The sequence below is a fragment of the Chrysochloris asiatica genome, unplaced genomic scaffold (genome assembly GCF_000296735.1).
Source record: "Chrysochloris asiatica unplaced genomic scaffold, ChrAsi1.0 scaffold00017, whole genome shotgun sequence".
NCBI lineage: Eukaryota > Metazoa > Chordata > Mammalia > Afrosoricida > Chrysochloridae > Chrysochloris > Chrysochloris asiatica.
Window position 1 is genome coordinate 27,578,090 of NW_006408535.1, and position 22,208 is coordinate 27,600,297.

Sequence of the window (22,208 nt, forward strand, 5' to 3'; positions counted from 1 at the left end):
TCTTTCTCCCGCGGAGCGGCTGGTAGTTTCGAACCGCTGACCTTAAGGTTCGCAGCCCGATTCGTAACCACTACGCTACCAGAGCTCCTTACCCATATTGTTAAGTATGAAAAATCTCAGAGCCTTATGCTTACTATAATCCCTTTTCAATTTAAAATCTGAGAATCAGATGGTTTCTGCTGTTGACAGGGTGCTGTCTTTCCACCTTTCTGCTGCTATTAGTGGAACATATTTGAGGTTTGCTTTTCTGACAGGTTTCTGCCTTACATGGATTCCAGCTTTCATAGGTTTTACTATATTTCTAAGAGCAAAAGTTGTAATAAATCATATTTCAAAGCATTAAAGATAATTATCAGAGTGATATGAAATCAAGTAACTTAAATTGTTTTCTGTTTAGATTAGGTTTTCAATTTTCCAATAATTGTGTACATTACATACATGCTAAATTTTTTTGTAAGTTGAAAAGAGAGAGTTATATTAACCAATAGATTCTAAGAACATGGGGGAAATCCATAAATTTCAATGTTAAATGAGAATAAAAGGACATTGCTTTCCATATACTTATATTGTTGTCAGACTGTATATGCGTGATGGTCAGATGAATGATGTTTTTCAGTACTACTTTGCAAATGTTCTTAATGAACGTATATTGCCACTATAATCAGAATTTTTTCCAAAAAAATCAATTTAAAAAAAAAACTGTCATTAAGTTGATTCAGACTCATAGAGACCCTAAATGATAGAGTAGAGCTGCTTCATAGAGTTTCTGAGACTGGACATTTTTATGGGAGTATCATTATTCCAGTTGAAACAGTGGGTTTCAACTGTTGATCCAATAGCTAGGAGCCTAATTCTTAGCAAACAAGTCCATATAATCAAAAGAGTAATTTTATTTTTAAAATGTCCACTACTGAAAAAAATGAAGCTCTTAAAAGGTTTGTGAAAGGGAGTAAGTTTTGACTGAAATTGTGTATTTTGAAATATTATATTTCCAAATATGGAAAATACAAAAATTAAAACTTAAGTCACTAAATAGAACTGCACATAGTTGTTCTTTTAACAGAATCAGATGTGGGCTGTTTTGCAGTAACAATCCTTCACTTCCATTGTAGTAAGGTAATCAGAATAGTTTAGCAAATGTTTTCTATGGACCTTTAATAAGCTTGTTTTTAGTTGTCATTAAGCCAATTTTGACTGTGTTAAAAGCTAATATAACAGTGAGGTCTATTACATCAGAAGTGTGGATCTCTGGACAGATGACAGAGAATAGTAAAAGGCAATTATTGGTATACAGATGCCAGGAGCACTTTTCCACTTCATAGGATATCAGCAACTGACTAAATTGACCTTCTCTGGGTGAACCAGCCCTTTCCCATTTTGAGTTCATAGACTTGGGTGTGATCCACCCCAAGTCTTTTACCCAAAGTCTCAAGTAAATCAGTGGATCCAACTTTTTAGGTCCTTAACCCAGGTCAATAAAAATCAAGGGCAAGACCATGTTAAAAACATTGGAAGGGGTGGCCTCTTTCACTCTGTGCATTTTGTATTTAAATAAAGGACATTAAAAAGTCAGTTAGGAAAGGAGCTGTATGGGTTTAGCATATAGTCCTGCCTCCTTGCTGCCTTATGTGTCCCTCTGCTATAACCCTCACCGTACTATGATCTGGTCACTGATGAGTCTAATCTCTTCCTTAAGATAGTTAACTCCCTAAGGAAAAGAGACCCATCTCCAACATGCCTGGTCCTGGCACAGAAAACACACATCAGCAAAGACAATTACCCTGATGGACTCAGCAATGATGAAATGAAACCATTAGTGGTTCTATCACTGGGGACACTGGTTTCTGAGACTCTAGTATTGTAGCTAATGTTACAATCTACAGTCTCATCTTCTACCCTCGGTCCCTGCTCTGAGTCATCAGCTATGGGTCCTCATGTGGTGACTGCTTGATTCTCCAACACAGCACCCAAAAAGCATCAGCAGGCGTGTGTGGGGTGGGGTGCAAGGCAGCTTTTGTAAAAGACTTTTATAATGAATAACCACAAAACCAGAGGAGACCATGAGATCACTGAGCCCACCTCCACACTCTTCCTCTCCTGGGAGATAAAAGCAAGCCAGGAGGAGGCAACAGCAACTCTGACCTGGACAATCGGCCTGAGAAGATGCAGCTCCTCCTGCTCCTCTTAGCCTGCGTTCTGGTACCAAGGACAGAGACAGGTGAGTGACTGGCCCCACCCTCCCAGCCCCCACCCCATGCCACAGCAGGCACTGATCTCCTTTTGCACATTCCTGAGCCATCTAGCTACTAGGAAGTTTCTGAATACCTCTAGTCCCACCCCAGACCTCCACTATAAGTCTGGATAAGCTATTTGCAGGATAATCAGGAACATTTGTTCTTAAGAGGTATCAGGGGTCCTATTGCTACCCCATGTTCTACATGCAATTTTAATCTGAAAAATGGAACTTTCCTAGAAGTGCAAAATAATTAGAAGGGAACAAGAAAGGAGAAATATACAAATGTCCCAGCACAGGGTAAAATGAGCCTGGTAAAAATTGTCTGGGCTGACACAAGTCTTCCTTTCATTCACACATCTGCCTGGAAGAAAAGTGGAGAGCTCAGCTGACCCTAAGATTGGTGGAACCACTGTCCCTTTAACACTGTTTACCTTTACTTTACCCCAAGACCCCTCAATCCATTTCTCCAGTGCTGCACATTGCTTCTCATGCCCCAGTATCTTCTCAAGCATAGGCCCCTACCTCTTACAGACCCAAATTTCTCTGCTTTCCAGAATCCCACAACCCCAGCAACCCTCCGCCAGTAATTAATTGGTAGCTAATGAACATTTCCTGTCAGGCTGTAGGAAATAGGATCTAATACCATTTAGATCCCTAAACTTATGTCCTAGCTGCTTGAAAGCAGTCCCAGCACAAATATCACAGGACTCTGAAGGGTCTTAGAAACTCCTATCAAACCAAGAAAGACAAAGAGGGGCATTTTCTGGAGCCTCTGAGACATTGCGGTTCCTGAGACATCTATGCTCACCTCCAACCATGTGCAGAAGAGAGATGACAGACCAAAGGCTGTTCTTCCTTTGTCCAGAGGAGAAGCTTAAGGCCTCTAACCCCAGCCACCCCACCTTAGACTATCCCACGCTTGTAAAGGCATAGTAATTCTGGAGCTATCAAGCAGATGCTTTCTGGGGGACTCAGTGGTACACACAGCAGACCAAAGTTCTCTTTCAGGGGAGATCATCGGGGGACATGAAGCCCAGCCCCACTCTCGGCCCTATATGGTATATATTCAATCCTTGAAACAAGATAAAATGGCATGCAGTGGTTTCCTGATCAAAGAAGACTTTGTTCTGACGGCTGCTCACTGTTTTGGATGGTGAGTTGCTGCAAAGATCCTACACTCCCCTGGGAAGCCTTACCTTCTTCAAATGCTCCTCACAGCACAGACTGCGAGAGGGGTCAGCTAATTGTGTGGGGAGAGGAACAGGGTCTGTGCCAGAGAGATTGCTGAAGATAGAATCTTGACTGGACAACTGTGCCATAGTTAGAGCCAGAAGCATGGATTTGGGGTCAAATGCAGGAAAACTTGCAAGTTTTCTTGTGGGTAACTGATCCCTGAGAAACACTGGGGAAGTTATCAATGGCTCCAGCATCCCTTCTGGGCTACAAGTAGCAGAAGGCATAGTGAGCTCAGTCCCAAACCCTCCTGTCCCCTCCATTTCGATCACGATCACGTACACGCCTCTCCTGTCCTAGCTATCATCTGCTCTCCCCACATTCTGGGCTACAGCTCCTGTGACTCCCCCTAAACCACCCTACTTTCTGTACAGTTTCATGAATGTCACGCTGGGTGCCCACGACATTGACAAGCAGGAAGAGACTCAGCAGCACATCTCTGTGAGAAGAGCCATTCCCCACCCAGACTATAATGAGACAATATTATACAATGACATCATGCTCCTACAGGTGAGGCATAACCCCTGCTGCGCCTTGCTCCCCAGGGTCCAGGGAGGTTCTCCTCCCAGCATGACCCCTGACCTTTCCATCTTTCCACGCTGACTGTCTGACTAGTTGCAGGGCCTTGGACAAGCAGGAATGCGGTGCAGTCAGTCACGGTCTGTAGACTCAGCAGGCTGTTGCTGACAGACTTCTTTGTCGCTCTCTACTAGTTGGAGAAAAAGGCTGAATTGACCAAAGCTGTATGCATGCTCCAGCTACCTGAAAAAAGGATCCCAGTAATGCCAGGGACAGCATGCAGTGTGGCCGGCTGGGGCAAAGTCTCACAGCACAGTAAAACTTCCAAACTGCATGAGGTGACGCTAACTGTGCAGACGGACGAGACGTGTAAGACCCGCTACAGCAATTACAAGAGCGCCTCTGAGATATGTGTGGGAGACCCGGAGAAAAATGCTTCTTCCTTTCAGGTGGGATGTAGCATCTATCTATCCTGGTTCTAGGGTGTAAGATGTTTTAAGAACTTGAACCTGGAAACCCAATCAGTGAGGGAACTTCTTTACCCACTAGGTTGTGACCTTTTTCCCTTTGGAAGAAAAGAGGCAAACAGCCTCAGTGAGGCATCATTAGAATTGCTGCTGGTCTCCCAGTGGTGACTATGAGAAAAACCTCTTCCAAATGGAAGAATTTGTGACTCTCTAAGGAGCTCTGGTAGCATAGTGGTTACGAATTAGGCTGCGAACCTCAAGGTTGGCAGTTCGAAACTACCAGCCGTTCTGCGGGAGAAAGATGAGGCTTTCTGCTCCCATAAAGATTTACAGCCTCGGAAACCCTGTACAGGGTCACTATGAGGTCACCATGGTACTTAACAACAACAACAACACCCCATTCTAAAGTTTCTTGGGTGGTACAAACTGTTTGGACTAAGCGTCTAAACTAGAAGGTAGAGTTCAAGCCCACTCCTAGATGTCCTTTAAGAAAACCCTGTGGAGCAATTCTACTCATGGATTGCCAGAAGTCTAAATCAACAAGGCAGCAACTTTGTTCTGTTTGGTTTTTTGTTTGCTTTAGGGGGTAAGCTTGCCTCTCCCCAGAGCACACATAGTAGAAAATAACTCTCCCTCTACATAAAGTCATAAAACAAACAGGCAGTAACTCAGGAAATAGCAGCCACTTTGTTAGTGGACTGTCCTCTATGATGGATTTAGGTGTGCTCACCTACCTCTGTTTATTTACGCAGAGAACCAAAGGTCCCATAGTCCCTTATAGGGAAAGGATCCTGGACCTAGGAGCAGAAGGTAGGCTACACCCTGGGATAAGGTGAATAAACAATGTCTAGGCTCAGAGTTTGGCAGCTGAGAATGCCCACAGGCCTACAGACCATGTTTTTTCACACCATACAAGGTGACCTTCTCCTGGAGTGTGAAACTTGACAGGGCAGCAGAAACAGGAGGAGAACCAGCTCAGTCCTTCCCCTCTCTGTTCACAGGGAGACTCTGGAGGCCCTCTCATATGTGCCAATGTGGCTCAGGGCATTGTCTCCTATGGAAACAACAGTGGGACTCCTCCACGGGTCTTCACCAAAATCACGAGTTTCCTGACATGGATAAAGAATACCATAAACAGCCCCCAATTGAAGAAATCAGACTGAGCCCCTCTGTGATTGATCATCTCTGGAGGTACAACACCTAAATAAATGTGTCCTGGCTGAGATGATATGTTGTTGTCTTGTTTATTCCTTGACTTGCTTTCAAGTTCACCAAGCTCTCAAGTTCGCCAAGAACATAATTCTGCTCTGTGTCCTGCTTTCCCTTTTCTCCCACCACATCCCCAGTTCCCCATGCAAAGCAGTCATGCATCTCCTCCTTACTCATCCCTGTATCTCCATGGCCTGCGCTTCATGAGAACCAAGGTTGAACACCCTTAAGAGGAAACACAAACCACTCTGGTCCTGGGCTTGTGTGACTTTCTTACTTCTTTGCCCTGTGCTAACTGTCAGAGAGGAAGAGATCTCTAATGGGGTTTTGGAGGCAAAGTAGGCATACAATGGGTCTCAGAGAAGAGCAAAACCAAGGTATTTTCCTTCTACAGCCAGTGAAGATGGCAATTTTGGCAGGAGGTGGTCCCTGAGCTATGTCTGTCTCCGGGGTTTTGCCTCCTTCCTGCCCATTTCTGCCCTGAACTGAACTTAGGACCCAGCCCAGCCACCAGTCTCCTAGTCACTATTTTTCCTCCATTCTTACTTAGCATTGAGAGTCCACCAATTCCTGTTTCCTGCAGACCACACTGATCTGAACTGGACCCCTTCCTCATCTTGCCACCAAGGACATCCAGAGACCTGTGTGGATTCCAGCAAGGTTATTACCGCTGGGGTGCCAACTCAGTCCGTGCTTTGGCAGAGAAGAACCTCAGAGGGACTAGTGCAATGCAGGGTCTTAGGAGAGTAGAGCTGGCAGGGTCACTCTCCAGTACCCTTGGTCCCAACACTCACCTAGACAGGACCAATCAACCCCCATTCAACTCAACATTCAGCTCAGTACCAACCATAACCTCATGATCCACTGCCCACCACGTAGCCTGAGTCTTTTACTGTTTGTCCATCTTGGTCATGACTGGCCTCTAGGCTAATCTCCCTGGCTAATAGCATAGATTATATCAGCCACTGGAATTAGGAAGGACTTTTCTCTGAAGCAGGTAAGGAAAACATCAAGCAGCCAACAAATACAGCTTGAATGCTTACCAATGGCAGGCATTGTAATGAGTGTAACAAGTCTATCATTTGCACCCAAATGAAACTGTGTTGACTATTTTCACTGAAATTGTCTAATGTCTCTCCCTTCCACCAGATGTGTCCATATGGCCAAGATCCATGTGGGAAAGACATAGGAATAGAAATATTTGTATTTATTTTTCATGCCTGGTTACAATTTGCATGAATGATCATATGTGATCCAAGAACGACAGTCTATGGATTTGGAAATGACTGTGGTTCTCGATATGAAGTTTTCATACTATGTTCACTGAAGCAACTTCACCTAGAAGAGAGGGTAAGCGGGAACATAATTGTACAGATTCGATTTCTGGGAAAAACATTTATATATTTGTGTGAACACCAAAGAGTCTGGCTTTAAACACCCTTTCTGTTGGACTGATCAGGAACATAATTCCAGGCATTACTGTAAGTGCAGAACCAAACTAGACTCAGACATCCATGTGGTCAGGGAAAATGGAGAATGCCTCCCATCTTAGGCCATCATGGCTACTGATATGTCCAAAGTTTCTAGACACCCCTGGACTTCTCAACATTAGAAGTTCTCACCTTAGGAGCCATGCATACAATATGTGACTTTTGCTGAATATGGGCTCCATGTGCCAGGTAAACCCAGCAGCCATCCCTGAGCTCTTGCCCATTAATATGGGACACTGTCTGGGAGCTGAATGTAAGTTCCATCCCTGCTATAATGCCTCCCTGCTACCAATACACACAATATAAGCTCATATGTGACATGGAATAATTCTTTTCCTCTGTCATGCAACCCTAAAAGGTATGCCTTCTCAAACCTGTCCACAAACCACGTTGCAATATAATGTCTTACTGACCTTGCACATTTGTACAAGGAAAGAGCAGTGGATGCCACAGAGCTTCTGATTTGGGGATGGAAAAGTATTCCTGCATTTCAGGTGTTAACAAAGGCCTGGGTCATTAACTGGAAAAGACAACAATAAAAAGAGGAAAATGCAGAAAACAAAACCAAAACAGTATTTAGAAACATGACCTTCTCACATATAAATCCTGTTTAAGTACTATATTTACTTTGAGGAAATGGTTCTGTGGTTTAAGACAAATGTGAAAACAGTTGTTACAGGCCCACATCCTCTTCTGAGAAATGATTGAAAAAAAAAAAAAAAAAAAAAGTTCCAATCAATGGTATCACAGAAGTTAAGACAAAACCCACATTCCCGACCACCAGGACAGCAAGAAATCGTAACTGTCTTCTTCTCACACCCATCTTAAGATCTAGTCATGGTATTCCTGGATAAGAGATGATCTGTGGTTCAGGTATCTTCCTGGAGAGAAAGTCTAGGACTCCTTGGCAGCCATTGTGCAGACCCACAAGCAGAGTGAGGTCCCAGGACACACAGGGAGGACTGCTAAATTAGTTCCTGGTGAAGATAGACTTAAATGTATGGCAAGATCTTTCTAATTAATTATGGGGGCCATGTATGGTGTGATTCTGTCTTCTCTACTCACCACCATTCTTTTTTATAAGTTTGCCTGATATATTTTCTTTATCCCATGTCTCACTAACTAAATTTCTAAAGATTGAAATTAAAAACAAACAAAAATACTAACTATAGGGATACATACATAAATGCATAGAGTAAAAGTTCTGACAGTCTAATTTTTATTAATATTTTGTTGTTGTTAAGTGTTGTTGAGTCGATTCCAAGCCATAGCGACCCTGTATATAGTTTCCAAGGAGAAGCTGGTGACCTTGAACCACCAACCTTGCAGTTCAAACGACTTTGCAGTCTGACACATTAGTCTGCAGCATTGTTTAATCTGTTCTCATATCTTTGTAGGAGCAGAATGTCTCAACTTCCTCGCAGATTGCCTTTGAAGCGTGATCCACTGACTTTGTGGTTCGTAGGTCAGTGATTATCCTACAGATCCATTGTGCTCCCAATAATCTATTTTAAGAAATGTAAGAAGCACAATTTCAAAAATGAGCATATGACTTTTACTCTTCTAGAAACAGACTTTCTCCTCTTTTTTATTTCCTTACCTCCCACACTTTTAAAAGAATAACTCTTCTTTTCAAGAAGCACAAAAGAGAAATTTTTCACACGTCTTTGTCATATTTCTACTACGTTGTTTTACACAATTCAGTTCTAAGGAAATATCCTTCTTTGTGTGTGTGTGTGTGTGTGTATGATATTTGCTTTATTGCACTGGTCTGGAATTGATCCCACACTATCTCCAAGGTATGCCTATGATGCATAGAGTATGAATCCAATTTTATTTCTTTAAAATATGTATGGAAACACTTTTTAACAATCATCTTTTAGTAGGGACGTTATAGAATCAGGAGTGTTAGAAGACAAATCATAACTACTGTTTTTAAAAATAGTTGGTTTGTTTATTAGTTTTTATTGTGAATTGAGTAATAGTTTTCATGGGAAAACATCTGTTTTACACTCATCATTTCATTCCAATGATTACAATCTCTTCCGTGCATCGTCATTCAACAATATTGGTGTCTATTCTCTCTGTTTTTTGTTTTGTTTTGTTTTTTGTTTTGGATGTACACAAAAACACTCAGAAATATATAATCATTTAAAGAATCAAAGGGCACATTCTGCATGCCTGCCTCCTGGCTGCAAGCACACAGTCTGTCTCTTTCCATGAGTCTAGATTCCTCAAATGATCTATTTCTCCATGTCCTCATCTCTGCCTCCATCTCTGGTGTCGCTGTTTCTCTGGATAGAGTCCCACATTCTGCTTGTGCTTTTCTCCCTTGGTGGTCCTAGGGTCCTCTTTCCTGACTGTACAATTAACTACTGCCCCCCCTTTTTGTTATAGAATGTCTACCTTAACTATTGGGACAGTCACAATTAGTCATGATTACTCACTATTGAATCTTAAGAATCTTATCCCCATCTCCTTTCACCAGACCCATTTAGACAAGATGAAAACAATTCAATGGGGACTCTACCTTCCCCTGCACAATTAAAACTAAACTCCCTCTTGAAAACTTGTAAGCCAACAACTTCTTGCCTTATAGCCCCCGCACCCCATTTTTGGTAGCCAATGTCTGTTACCCATCCATATCAACCCTGTATACAGCGGTGATAGGCTTGATACTTGATGGGAAGACTACTTCCCTTTCAATTGGTATTTTGAGCTATACTACATCCATTAGGTCAATTTCATCAAATTGTAGCAATTTACACTTACTTCCTTTATCAAAAACTCTTTTGTTTTCATCTCATAGTGGAGTTCTGATAATCAAGCCATTGAAGCTAGGTCTAATGGGTATTATTTACAAGTTTTGCGTTCTTGTGCGTCTCCCCTCATTTCATATCAGGTGAACACTTCACTCTCAGCTCTAACTCTCCTTGGCTATGGCCTTATCCATAGGCTCATGAGTCCCCAGGTCTCACCATACTTTGAACCTACCAGCCCTTCCTCTTTTTATCTTTCATCTCCAGGTTGATGGGAGTCTATGGATGGTGGTCAAACTCAGCTCATTTCTTCATTGCTGCCTTTCCCCCTCTTCCACTCACCAGCAGACCAACATGGTTGCCAGCAAGCTTACATACCTGTTCATGTGTTCTCTTTCAGTTGAAAGAAACATCCCTTTTTGGTTTTTAACATTTTACTGTGAATTGAGTAAAGAGCAGATCATCAGTTTCACATTCATCAAATCATATACTTCATGCCATTTCAATAGATTGCAATACACCCCATGTGTTAACTCCTGAGTGAGACGGGAGCAGAAAGAATCTGTTCACTACAGAAGGTTAAGGTTTGACCTTCAGGCCTTATGGAAATGAAATACTTTGAGGAAGGGTGGGAAATGGCCTCGGTGGGAGATATTCCTGGGGAGATAGATATCCCCAGACTGGAGTAAGGGAGACGGAGCTCTTGAGTGTGACCTAAGGTCCTATCAAAGGGAACATCACAACCCAGCATATGACTCTCCTCCAACTGTCCCTCACCCAGAAATGTAGTCAACCTCATTTTGGGTTTTTGTCTTTGAGTCTGTTGGTGCACAGTGTCCTGTTTTAGGAAGGAGGGGTGCACTGTTCTCATTTAATCCATTTCTCCTCTCCCTTCCTCTCTAGTTCTCTCTCTACCCACCACCTTAGACTTTCACTCACCTCTGAAAGTTACTGAATTAACTGCAATCCAAATCTTGTTCTTCCCCATGCTTTTTGTTATTTGTGATTTAGGAACACAACAAGAAGAAATTAAAGGGTTTTTTAACAAATACAAAAACTATAGAAGTTCAATGAAAAATATCTGTTCTATTGATGTTTTTCTCTTCTTTCTCTCCCCATCTTTGCCACTATAGAGACAAAGTAAAAGTGCTACACTCCCCTCACAATAAATAACCCACACCTTCTTCACTAACAAGTCTCTCCCTCAAAATGGTAGTGTTTGATGGGATATAAAACCGGAAGAAAAACAAAATATTACCCCAGCCTAATAGGAATGCAGAGATGATAGCAAGATGAGTCTAATGAAGAAATGAAATCAGTTAGGACCAAATAATGGTCCCTTAAACCTACAGATTCTGATTTTGCCACAGTTTAAGATAACCTAAGAACTTTATAGAAAAATGGGAGTCCCTGACTAGTGCAAATGGTTAACACATTTGAATGCTAAGCAAAATTTTGGCAGTTGAGTCCACTCAGAGGTGCCTTTGAAGAAAGGCCTGGCTATGTACTTCCAAAAAATCAGCCATTTGGAACTCTATGAAGCAAGGTGCTACTCTGACAAAAAGGGATTGTCATAAGTCTGAATTAACTCAACAGCAAATAATAACTGACATAGGAAAAAAGTTCTAAAGGAAAAAAAAAGCATTTAAAACATATTCTTAAAAATATGGCTCAGGAAGAAGTTTTCAAGTTCTCATGGAATCCAGATTTTCTGGAGCCATTGAAACTGCATGAATCCATAAAAGTATGGGTATTCTTTAAACCTTGAACCAAACATATTCCCTGAAGTCTTCCCTAAATCAAACAAAGGTTTAACTAACTTAATAAAGATTGTGTGCTTTGAGCACTATGCTTTTTGAAACTCCATCTATATAGAATCAAATTGGCATTAGTAAGATTAGATAGGAAATGTAGGGGGGCATAATTTATATTAATGGGAGAAGACCAATTCAGAAAGGAGGAAGAGAATGATTGTGCAGCTTGAAAGATGGAATCAATGTCATTAAACTATACATGCAAAAATTAATGAATTGTAGCTGCCCAAAGGATGAAATATTTAGGAATAAATATAACCTGAGAAACAAAAGACCTATACAAAGAAATCTATAAAACACTACTACAAGAAACCAAAAGAGACTTACAAACAGGGATAGGAAAACTTAACATTGTGAAACTGTCAATACTGCCCAAAGCAATCTACAGCTATAATGTAATCTCAATTCAGATTCCAATGACATTCTTTAAAGAGATGGAAAAAAGTATTACAAACTTTATGTGGAAAGGAAAGAGTCCCTGGATAAGCAAAGCACTGCTTAAGAAAAACAAAGCGGGAGGCCTCTCACTCCCTAATTTCAAAATTTACTACATGCCAACAACGGTCAAAACAGCCTATTACTGGTACAATGAAACATATGTAGATCAATGGAACAGAATTGAGAATCCAGAAATTAACCCATCCACATACAGCCAACTAATAGTTGACAAAGGGTCAAAGTACATTGAGTGGGGAGAAGATAGTCTCTTCAACAGATGGTGCTAGCAAAACTGGAATTCAATATGTAAAATATTGAAATAAGATCTTTATCTCACACCATATACAAAGACCAACTCAACATGGATTAAAGACCTAAATGTGAATCCCAGAATTATAAAGGTCATCAATGAAAAAATGGAGACAAATTTAAGGACTCTAATACAGGGCACACATATACATTGTGAGATTTGTACAAACAAAAGAAGACAAAATAGATGATTGGGACATACTAAAAGTTAGAAACTTATGTGCATCAAAAGATTTCACCAAAAAAGTAAAAAGGGAGCCCACAGAAAGGGAAAAATCTTTTGCAATGACATATCAGACAAGGAATGAAACTCTAAAATCTGTAGGAAACTACAACACCTCTACAAGAAAAAGACAAATAACCCAATTAAAAAATGGACACAGGACATGAAGAGGCATGTCAACAAGGAAGATATTTGGGCAGCCAACAAACTTATGAAGAAATGTTCGCAATCATTAGTCATTCTTGTTGTTGTGTTGTTGTGAAGTGCCATTGAGTCAGTTCTGACCCATAGTGACCCTGTATAGGGTTTCCGAGGAATGACTGGTGAGGTTGAACTGCTGACCTTGCAGTTCAAACAACTTTGCAGTCTGGCGCATTAACCCACAGCACCACACCAGGAGATGCAAATCAATAATGAGATTGCATCTTTCACCAGCAATAATAGCAAAGTTCAAAAATCAGAGGACAATAAACACTGGTGAGGATGTGAAGAGACTGGGACTCTCCTATATTGCTGGTAGGAATGTAAAATGGTTCAACCACTCTGGAACATGGTATGGCACTTCCTCAGAAAGTTAGAAATAGAAATACCCTATGATCCAGCAATTACTCTACTTGGTATATATCCACAAGAAATACGAACTAGAACACAAGTAGATAAATGCACACCAAGGTTTATCGCTGCACTATTTACAATAGAAGTAGATGGAGACAGCCAAAGTGCCCATCAATGGAAGAATGTATAAACAAGCATTGATACGTATACACAATGCAATATTATGCTGCCTTGGAGAATAATAAGGAAGCTGCAAACCACTATATAACATGGATGAACCTTGAGGACATTATGCTGAGTGAAATTAGTCAGTCACAAAAGGAAAAATATTGCATAAGACCTTTATTGCAAAAGCTTAAAAAAAGATACCCATACTAAAAGAAAAAAAAAATTTTTTTTTTGTTGGTTACCAGAGGTGGGAAGGAGGGGATACTAGAGGACAGATTAGGGGATAGACACAGCATAGTTTGGGTGTTCGGATTGGGCAATACACAACATTGGGGAGGGCAATGGAAGAATAAGGTGATAGAGGAACACTTAGGTAGGTTTGTTTGAGCTAACTTGGACAGAGGTAAATAATGATGTATGCTCAACCTTGAAACAACAGGGATCTATGATACAGGAATCCAGGCATAGTCTGAATGGGGAAAAGAAGAAAAATAATGCTTGACTATCTATGCATGTTGGTTTCCCTTGCCTACTATTGTTAAAGAAATACTTGAGTGAGATGGAAAGGAATATCAGGAAATATGATTAGTGAAAGCTAGTAAGTCCATCTTCAATCTGTAACTGATTGGAATACCAAAAAGCATTCTAAAACTTAACCAGTAAAATAAGCTACTTGTGGAGCCCTTGTCATGTATAGGACCTTAGGTGGAAGACTGAACCCCATCCCGAACCTTCTGAGGTAGGACATTCCCACTTGAAAGTACATGCAGACCAACCCAGAGTGGCTAGAGGAACAGAAGATGCTTCCTAAGAGAAAGACCAGCAGGAAAAATGAAACCAAAACCAAAAGCAGGAGTCTATTTGACTATTACAAGTACAAGCAAGCTGTTCTGCGGGGAGAACAAGTAAGCAATCCAGTCCCTTCAGGACAAACCCGCCTCCAATATTGAAACTCAAAAGGAACACACGAGCAGGCATGCAAGCTTTTAGGTGAATGCATAGGTCTACATTTGAGTGGAAGGGGGAGAAAGTCAGTAATGAATATATGGGCTGAGTTCCAGCATGTTCCATAGACTCCTGTTGACCTCGACATGAGAGAGAGAGAAGAGGGGCTGGTTGATTCAAAGTCTGGAGAGATTTGGGAACTTATGAGCCCATGGACAGTGACTTAGCCATGGAGGGCTAGAGCTTATAGTGAAGCGTCCAGCTGATATGAAGTGGGGAGAGACCCACAAGAACACCCAAACTTTCAGATAGTACACATTTGATATAGCTACAATGACTTGATGACCAAAGCTCAACTAGAGGAAGATAAAGAAATTTGATAAAGGAAGCAAGTGTAAATTGCTGTAATTTGAAGAACTTGACCTATACTTATGGATGTAGTAGCTCAAAATTCCAACTGAGAGGGAAGGAATCTTCACATCAAGGATCAAACTTATCCCTTCATTATACAAGGTTGACAGGGTCGGGAAACTTAGACATTGGCTACCTAAAATAGGGGTGGAGGGGCTATAAAGGCACAAAATTGCTGGTTTACAAATTTTCAAGAGAGAGTTTAGTTTCGGAGTGTGCGGGGAGGGAGGTAGAAGCCCCATGAATAATTTTACCTTTTCTCAATGCAACTGGTGATAGGAGATGGGAATAGGATTCTTTTGATTCAATAGTGAGTAGTTGTTATCATGACTAGTTGTAATTGTCACAATTGTAAAGGTAAAAGTTTTGTAACATAAAGGCAGAAAAGTAGATAATCTTACATTCCAGGAAGAGAGGTTCCCATAAGAATCAAGGGAGAAGAGCATGAGCAGAATGTGGGACCCTAACCAAAGAAATGACACCAGAGATGGAGGCAGAGATGATGGCATTGAGAGATAAAGCAACTGAGGATTCTAGACTTATGGAAAGAGTAAGGCTGTGTGCTGGCCAGGAGGCAGGCTTGCAGAATGTGCCCTTTGGTTGTTAAAATGATTATTTCTGAGTGTTTTTGTGTACATAAAAAAAAGAGAGAGAGAGAGAATAGAAGTAAATACTGTTAAATAATGATGCATGGAAGGAATTGTAATCACTGCAATGAAACAAAATCCAATGAGATGGGTGCAACACTGATGTTCTCACACATAAACTATCACTCAATTCACAATAAAATCTTTTTTTAAAAAAATAATGAATTGATGTATGTTCTGTGTGTATTTTTTCAACAAAAAATTTTTTTTTTTAAATATTAGCAATACATATGGCTAAGCTTCATCTCTCATACTTTGGACATATTGTCCGGAGGAAACAATCATTGGAGAAGGATGTCATGCTGGGTAAGGTGGAGGGTCAGAGAAAAAGAGGAAGACCTCTAACGAGATGGATTGGCCAGGTGGCATCATTGATGGACTCAAGTGTGGCAGCAGTAGTGAGGTTGGCCCAGGATCGGACATTGTTTCGTTCTGCTGTGCATGGGGTCACTATGAGTCAGTTCCGACTCGATGGCACCTGACAACAACAGCAACATGGCTAATAAAAATGGCTGCTGCAGAATACTGACAGTAATTGCCAGAAACTCAAGCTGGAATCAGAAGAGGATGTAGGACTAGGGATATTATTACTGACATCAGATGGAATTAACTGGATGGCACATGACAACCACAACAATAAAGATAGGTATGTTAAACATCTTGTTTAGAAGTAAATTCAAATTACAGCATAATGAAGTCATTATTGCTTATCAGAATAATTTAAAGGGCTGTACGGGGATCTCACTTATTTATGCTAAGAAAGTTGGAAGACAACTACCTGACCAACTGATTGGAAGAGATCCATAATTGTGCCCGTTTAAAAGGTTAGTGATCCAACAGAGTTCAGAAACCAACGGTGAATACCATTGATATCACATGCAAGTAAAATTTTGCTAATGATAATTCAAAAACAGCTGTAACAGTACATAGACAGGGAACTGTCAGAGTTTTGACCATGGATTCAAACATGATGTGAAATGGGGATAGCTATAATTGCTGGCATCAGATGGATCTTGGCTGAAAGCAGAAAATACCATAAAGATATTGACCTGTGCTTTATTGATAATACAAAGGTTTCTGACTATGTGGATCATGACGAGCTAAAGATAACATTGCAAAGAATGAGTATCCCAGATCACTTACTTGTGCTCATGGGGAACATGAATGGTTGTCAGGGAACACTGAATGGTTAAAAATCAAGAAAGGTGTGTGACCAAATTTATTCAATCTGTATTCTGAGCAAATAATCTGAGAAAATGGATTATATGAAGAACATGGCATCAGGATTGGAGGAAGACTCACTAACAACATGCAATGTGCAGATGATACTGATTTGCTTGCTGAAAGCAAAGAGAATTTAAAATACATAACTGATGAAAATCAAAGAGCATACCCTTCAGTATGGGTTGCACCTCTATGTAAAAAAAACAACAACAAAAATCTTCACAGATGGGCCAATAAATAACATCATGATAAATGGGGAAAGATTGAAGTTATCAAAGACTTCATTTTGTTTGGATACTCTATCAACATTCATGGAAGCAGCAGTCAAGAAATCAAATGGCATATGACACTAGGCAAATTTACTGCACAAGACCATTAAAGTACTCCAGAGTAAAAGATGTCAGTTTGAGGAGTAAGGTGTGCCTGGCCTAATCCATGATATTTTCAGTCGCTTCATAAACATGTGAAAGTTGAACAATGATAAGGAAAACCAGAGAAAAATTAATGCATTTGAGTTATGGTTTGGGAGGAGAATGTTGAGAGAATCTGTTGCAACAAGCACAGACAGAATGTTCATTAGAAGCCAGCATAGAGAGATTTGGTCTCTGATACTGTAAACATTTCATCAGAAGTGTGGTCCTTGCAGAAGGACATCATGCTTGGTAAAGTAAAGGTTCAGCAAAAAATAGGAAGACACACCCCCAACCCCCACCCCGCAACGAGATGCATTGGCACAGTGGCAGCAGTAATGGGCTCAAGTGTAACAATGAATGAGCAGTGGACGCAGGACCAGGCGGTGTTTTGTTCTATTGCCCACAGAGTTGCTGGAGTCGAAATCGACTTGGCAATACCTAAAAAAAAAATTGTATATTAAAAAAACTTGAATAAATAACATAAAAATGGTGAATTTATTTTATGTAAATTATCCTGAATTTTTTAAGCCACACACAAAAAAATAATAGTTCATGCTGGTGTGGTGATATCAAAACAGTCATATTTATAATCTAAAGAGAAAGTTTTCAAAATGAATAAAAGGCTTAAATTTTCACGGTTTTTTTGTTTTGTTTTGTTTCCTGCCTTAGGTTTATCTGTAAAAATAGGACAGGAGGACACCAGCTCCACGTAGATTGCACCTCAGAGGGTCACATCAGTCCCTCTGTCCTCAGATGAACAATTCTACTCTATATTTGAGGGGGACCTAGCCACCTTTATGAGCCTGACCTGGAGCCAGAACTTGAGTTGAGGCCTTGGCTGGAGGTTGAATTAAGGCCTTGCCTGGAGCGTCAGCCTTACTTTGAGTTTGGCCATGGCATTTGGCTGGCAGAGCCTCAGACCTTTGGCAATGCGTGCCCGTGCACACTTCCCCAGCATCAGATAGGCATTGTAGGACAGTCAACTGAGCTTGGGGTTAATGCCCTTTGGGATCTTAGACTTTACTTCCCTGGTCTTTATGAGAGCCTTGATAGCCTTGGTACGTGCCTTGGTGTTGTTGGCCTTCATCTTCTTCTGGCCTTTCTTGTTGTACTTCTTGGAAAAGCACATGTTCCTCAGTAATTTAGGGTCTGCCCCCTTAAAGAGTTTCTTACTCTGTGCTCTGAGTCATCATCTTTGGGCATTCATGTGGTGACTGATTCTCCCACAGAGCACTCAAAAAGCATCAGCAAACAGGTGTGAGGTGGGGTGCAGGGAAGCTTTTGTAAAAAGCTTTTTATAATGAGTAACCACAAAACCAGAGATAACCTTTAGATCGCTGAACCCGCCTCCACCGTCTTCCACTCCTGGGGACTAAAAGCAAGACAGGAGGAAGCCCCAGCAACTCTGACCTGTACAATCAGCCTGGGAAGATGCAGATCCTCCTGCTCCTCTTAGCTTGCGTTCTGGTACCAAGGACAGAGACAGGTGAGTGACTGACCCACCCTCCAGGCCTCACCCCATGCCACAAGAAGCAGTGATCTCCTTCTGCACATTCCAGGCCCACATAGCTACTAGGAAGTTTCCAAATACCTCCAGTCCCACCCCAGGCCCCCACTATAAGTCTCGATACACTAACTATGCGTAGAGCAGGAACATCTGGTCTTAAGAGAAATCAGGAGTACTGCTCCTTCCCATGCAATTTTTATCTAGGATCGACATGCAATTTTTATCTAGAAAGTGAAACTTTTCTACAAGTGCAAGGCCATGAGTAGGGAACAAGAAAGGAGAAAAACACAAATGTCCCTGAAGGGTAAAGAGAGTCTGGCTTCTGTGTCTGGGTTGAGACAAATCCTTTCATTCACCCATCTGCCTGGAAGTGAAGCTCAGAGCTCAGTGGACTCTGGGACTGATGGAACCACTGTCTTTTTAATAATATTTACCTTTACTTTGCCCCAATATCCCTCAGTCCATTTCTCCAGTGCTGCATACTGCTTCTCATGCCTCAGCATCTTTTGAAGCATAGCTCCCTATCTCTTGCAAACCCAAAGTTCTCTGCTTTCCAGAATCCCACAACCTCAGCAACCCTCATCCAGTAATTGGTAGTTATTCCTTCACTCAGCCAATCCATCTTCAGGCAGCCAGTGAGCATTTCCTGTCAGGCTGTAGGAAATCAGGATATAATACCATTTAGATCCTTAAACATATGTCCTGGCCATTTGAAAGCAGTCTCATCCCAGATATCACAGGACTCTAAGGGGTCTTAGAAATTCATTTCAAACCAAGAGAAATAAAGAGGGGAATTCTCTGGAGCCTCTGGGACATGGTGGTCCCTTAGACAGCTATGCTCACCTCCAACCATGTGCAAAAGAGAGATGACAGACAAAAAACTGTTTTTCTCTTGCTCAGAGGAAACTAAGGCCTCTAACTCCAGCAACCCCACCTCTGACCATCCCATGCTTGTAAATGCATAGGAATTCTGTAGCTGTCAAGCAGATGCTTGCTGTGGTACACACAGCAGACCAGAGTTCTCCTTCAGGGGAGATCATCAGGGGACATAAGGTCAAGCCCCACTCTCGTCCCTACATGGCATATATTCGGTTCTCAAAACAAAAGGAAGAAGCATGCAGTGGTTTCCTGATCAAAGAAGACTTTGTACTGACGGCTGCTCGCTGTCTGGGAAGGTGAGGAGTAGCACAGAGCCTACACTCCCCTGGGAAGCCGGACCTTCTTCAAGGACTCCTCATAGCACAGACTGAAAGAGAGGGCAGCTAATTGTGTGGGGAGAGGAACAGGGTCTGTGCCAGAGAGATAGCTGAAGATAGAATCTTGACTGGACAACTGTGCCATAGTTAGAGCTGAAAGCATGGATTTGGGAGTTGCAAGTTTTCTTGAGTGGGTAACTGATCCCTGAGAAACACTGGGGAAGTTGCCAATGGCTCCAGCATCCCTCGTGGGCTACAAGTAGCAGAAAATATAGTGAGCTCAGTCCCAAGCCCTCCTGCCTCCTGCCCCCTCCATTTCCATCAGGTACATGCCTGTCCTGCCCTAGCTATCATCTGCTCACCCCACATTCTGGGCTACAGCTCCTCTGTCTCTCCCCACCCCATCTTACTCTCTGTACAGCTTCATGAATGTCACCCTGGGCGCCCATGACATCAGACAAAAGGAAGAGACACAGCAGCGCATTCGTGTGAAAAAACCCATCCCCCACCCAGACTATGATAACAAGACACATGTAAATGACATCATGCTACTACAGGTGAGGCATAACACCATGAGGTGCCTTTCTTCCCAGGGTCCAGGGAGTTTCTCCTCCCACCATGATGCCTGTCCTTTTCATCTTTCCACACTGGCTGCCTGACTAGTTGCAGAGCCTTGGATGAGCAGGAATACAGTGCAGTCAGTCTGGGTCTGTAGACTCAGCAGGCTGTTGCTGACCTGGACTTCCTTGTCTCTCCCTATCAGTTGGAGAAAAGGGCTGAATTGACCAAAGCTGTATGCATGCTCCAGCTACCTAAGACAAAGATCCCGGTAGCATCAGGGAAGACATGCAGTGTGGTCAGCTGGGAAAAGTTCTCTTGGCGCCGTTCAACATCAAAACTGCATGAGGTGATAATGACTGTACAGAAAGACCAGCAGTGTGAGACTGACTTCCCTGGCTGCTACAAGCGCGCCTCTGAGATATGTGTGGGATACCCAAAGAAAAAGGATTCTTCCTTTCAGGTGAGATGAAGCATCTATCTATCCTGGTTCTAGGGAGTAGAATGTTTTAGGAAGACCTGGGACCTGGAAACCCAATCAGTGAGAGGACTCCTTCACCCACTAGGTTGTGGCCTTTTTCTCTTTGGAAGAGAAGAGGGGAGCAGCCTCACTGAGAACTCGCTGGGGTTTCTGCTGGTCTCCCAACAGTGACTATGAAAAAAATCCTCTTCCAAAAGGAAGAATTTGCAACTCTGTGCCCCATTCCAAAGGTTCTTAGATGGTGCAAACTGTTTGGACTAAGCACCTAACCTAGAGGATAGAGTGCAAGCCCACTCCAAGAGGTCTTTTAAGAAAACCCTGTGGAGCACTTCTACTCATGGATTTCCATGAGTCCAAATCAACTTGGCAGCAACTTTGTTCTGTTGGGGGTTTTTCTGTTTGATTGTTTGTTTGGGGGGGGTGGGGAGGGAAGCTTGCCTTGCCCCAAGGTACACATACTAGAAAATAGCTCTCCCTCCATATAAAGTAGTAAAAAACAGGCAGTAACTCAAGAAACTTTGTTTAATGAACTGTCCTCTATGCTGGATTTAGTTGCACTCACCTGCCTCTGTTTACTGAAGTTGAGAACCAAAGATCCCTTTATAGGGAATGGATCCTGAACACAGGAGCAGAAGGTAGGCCACAGCCTGTGGTGAGGTGAATCAAAAAAATATATATATATATATCTAGGCTCAGAGTTTGGCAGCTGAGAATGCCCAGAGGCCTACAGACCCTATTTTTTTCACACCATACACGGTGGCCTTCTCCTGGAGTGTGAAACTTGACAGGGCAGCAGAAACAGGAGGAGAACCAGCTCAGTCCTTCCCCTCTCTGTTCACAGGGAGACTTTGGAGGCCCTCTCGTGTGTGACAAGGTGGCTCAGGGCATTGTCTCCTATAAAAGGAATAATGGAACTTCTCCACTGATCTTCACCAGAATCTCCTATTTCTTGCCATGGATAAAGAATACCATAAACAGCCTCCAAATGAAGAAATCAGACTGAGTCCCTCTGTGACTGATCTTTTCTGGAGGTCCAGCATCTTAATAAATGTGTCCTGGCTGAGAGAAAAGGCTTGCCGTCTTATTTATTCATTGCTTTCTTTCAATTTCACCAACTCTGAGCTAAGTAGGACAAGAACATAATTCTGCTCTGTGTCCTGCTTTGCCTTTTCTTCCCACCACCTCTCCAAGACTTCATGCCAAGTAGTCATGCACCTCTTTCGTACTCATTCCTGTATCTCCATGGCCTGCTCTTCTCCAGAGCTGAGGTTGAAGACCCTCAAGAGGAAACACAAACCTCTCTGGTCCTGTGCTTGGATCACCTTCTTACTTTCTTCCCCTGTGTTAAATGGAAGACAGGAAGGAGATCCCCAATGGGTTCTGGAGGCCAAGCAGGCATGCCATGG

The 22,208-nt window shown here is 42.1% G+C and overlaps 2 protein-coding genes across 2 annotated transcripts; both read left to right on the forward strand.

The window, feature by feature from the left end:
* Window positions 1-2,124: 2,124 nt before the first annotated feature.
* On the forward strand, window positions 2,125-5,618 carry LOC102840388 (granzyme B-like). Its single transcript, XM_006835513.1, has 5 exons — window positions 2,125-2,218; window positions 3,245-3,389; window positions 3,844-3,979; window positions 4,183-4,437; window positions 5,457-5,618. Exons 1-5 carry the CDS (start codon window positions 2,164-2,166, stop codon window positions 5,616-5,618), a joined length of 753 nt encoding a protein of 250 aa, XP_006835576.1. The 5' UTR covers window positions 2,125-2,163.
* A 12,873-nt stretch (window positions 5,619-18,491) lies between these two features.
* On the forward strand, window positions 18,492-21,805 carry LOC102840773 (duodenase-1-like). Its single transcript, XM_006835514.1, has 5 exons — window positions 18,492-18,546; window positions 19,598-19,742; window positions 20,185-20,320; window positions 20,527-20,592; window positions 21,644-21,805. The coding sequence occupies exons 1-5, from the start codon at window positions 18,492-18,494 to the stop codon at window positions 21,803-21,805; spliced, it is 564 nt and encodes a 187-aa protein (XP_006835577.1).
* The last annotated feature ends 403 nt before the right edge of the window (window positions 21,806-22,208 follow it).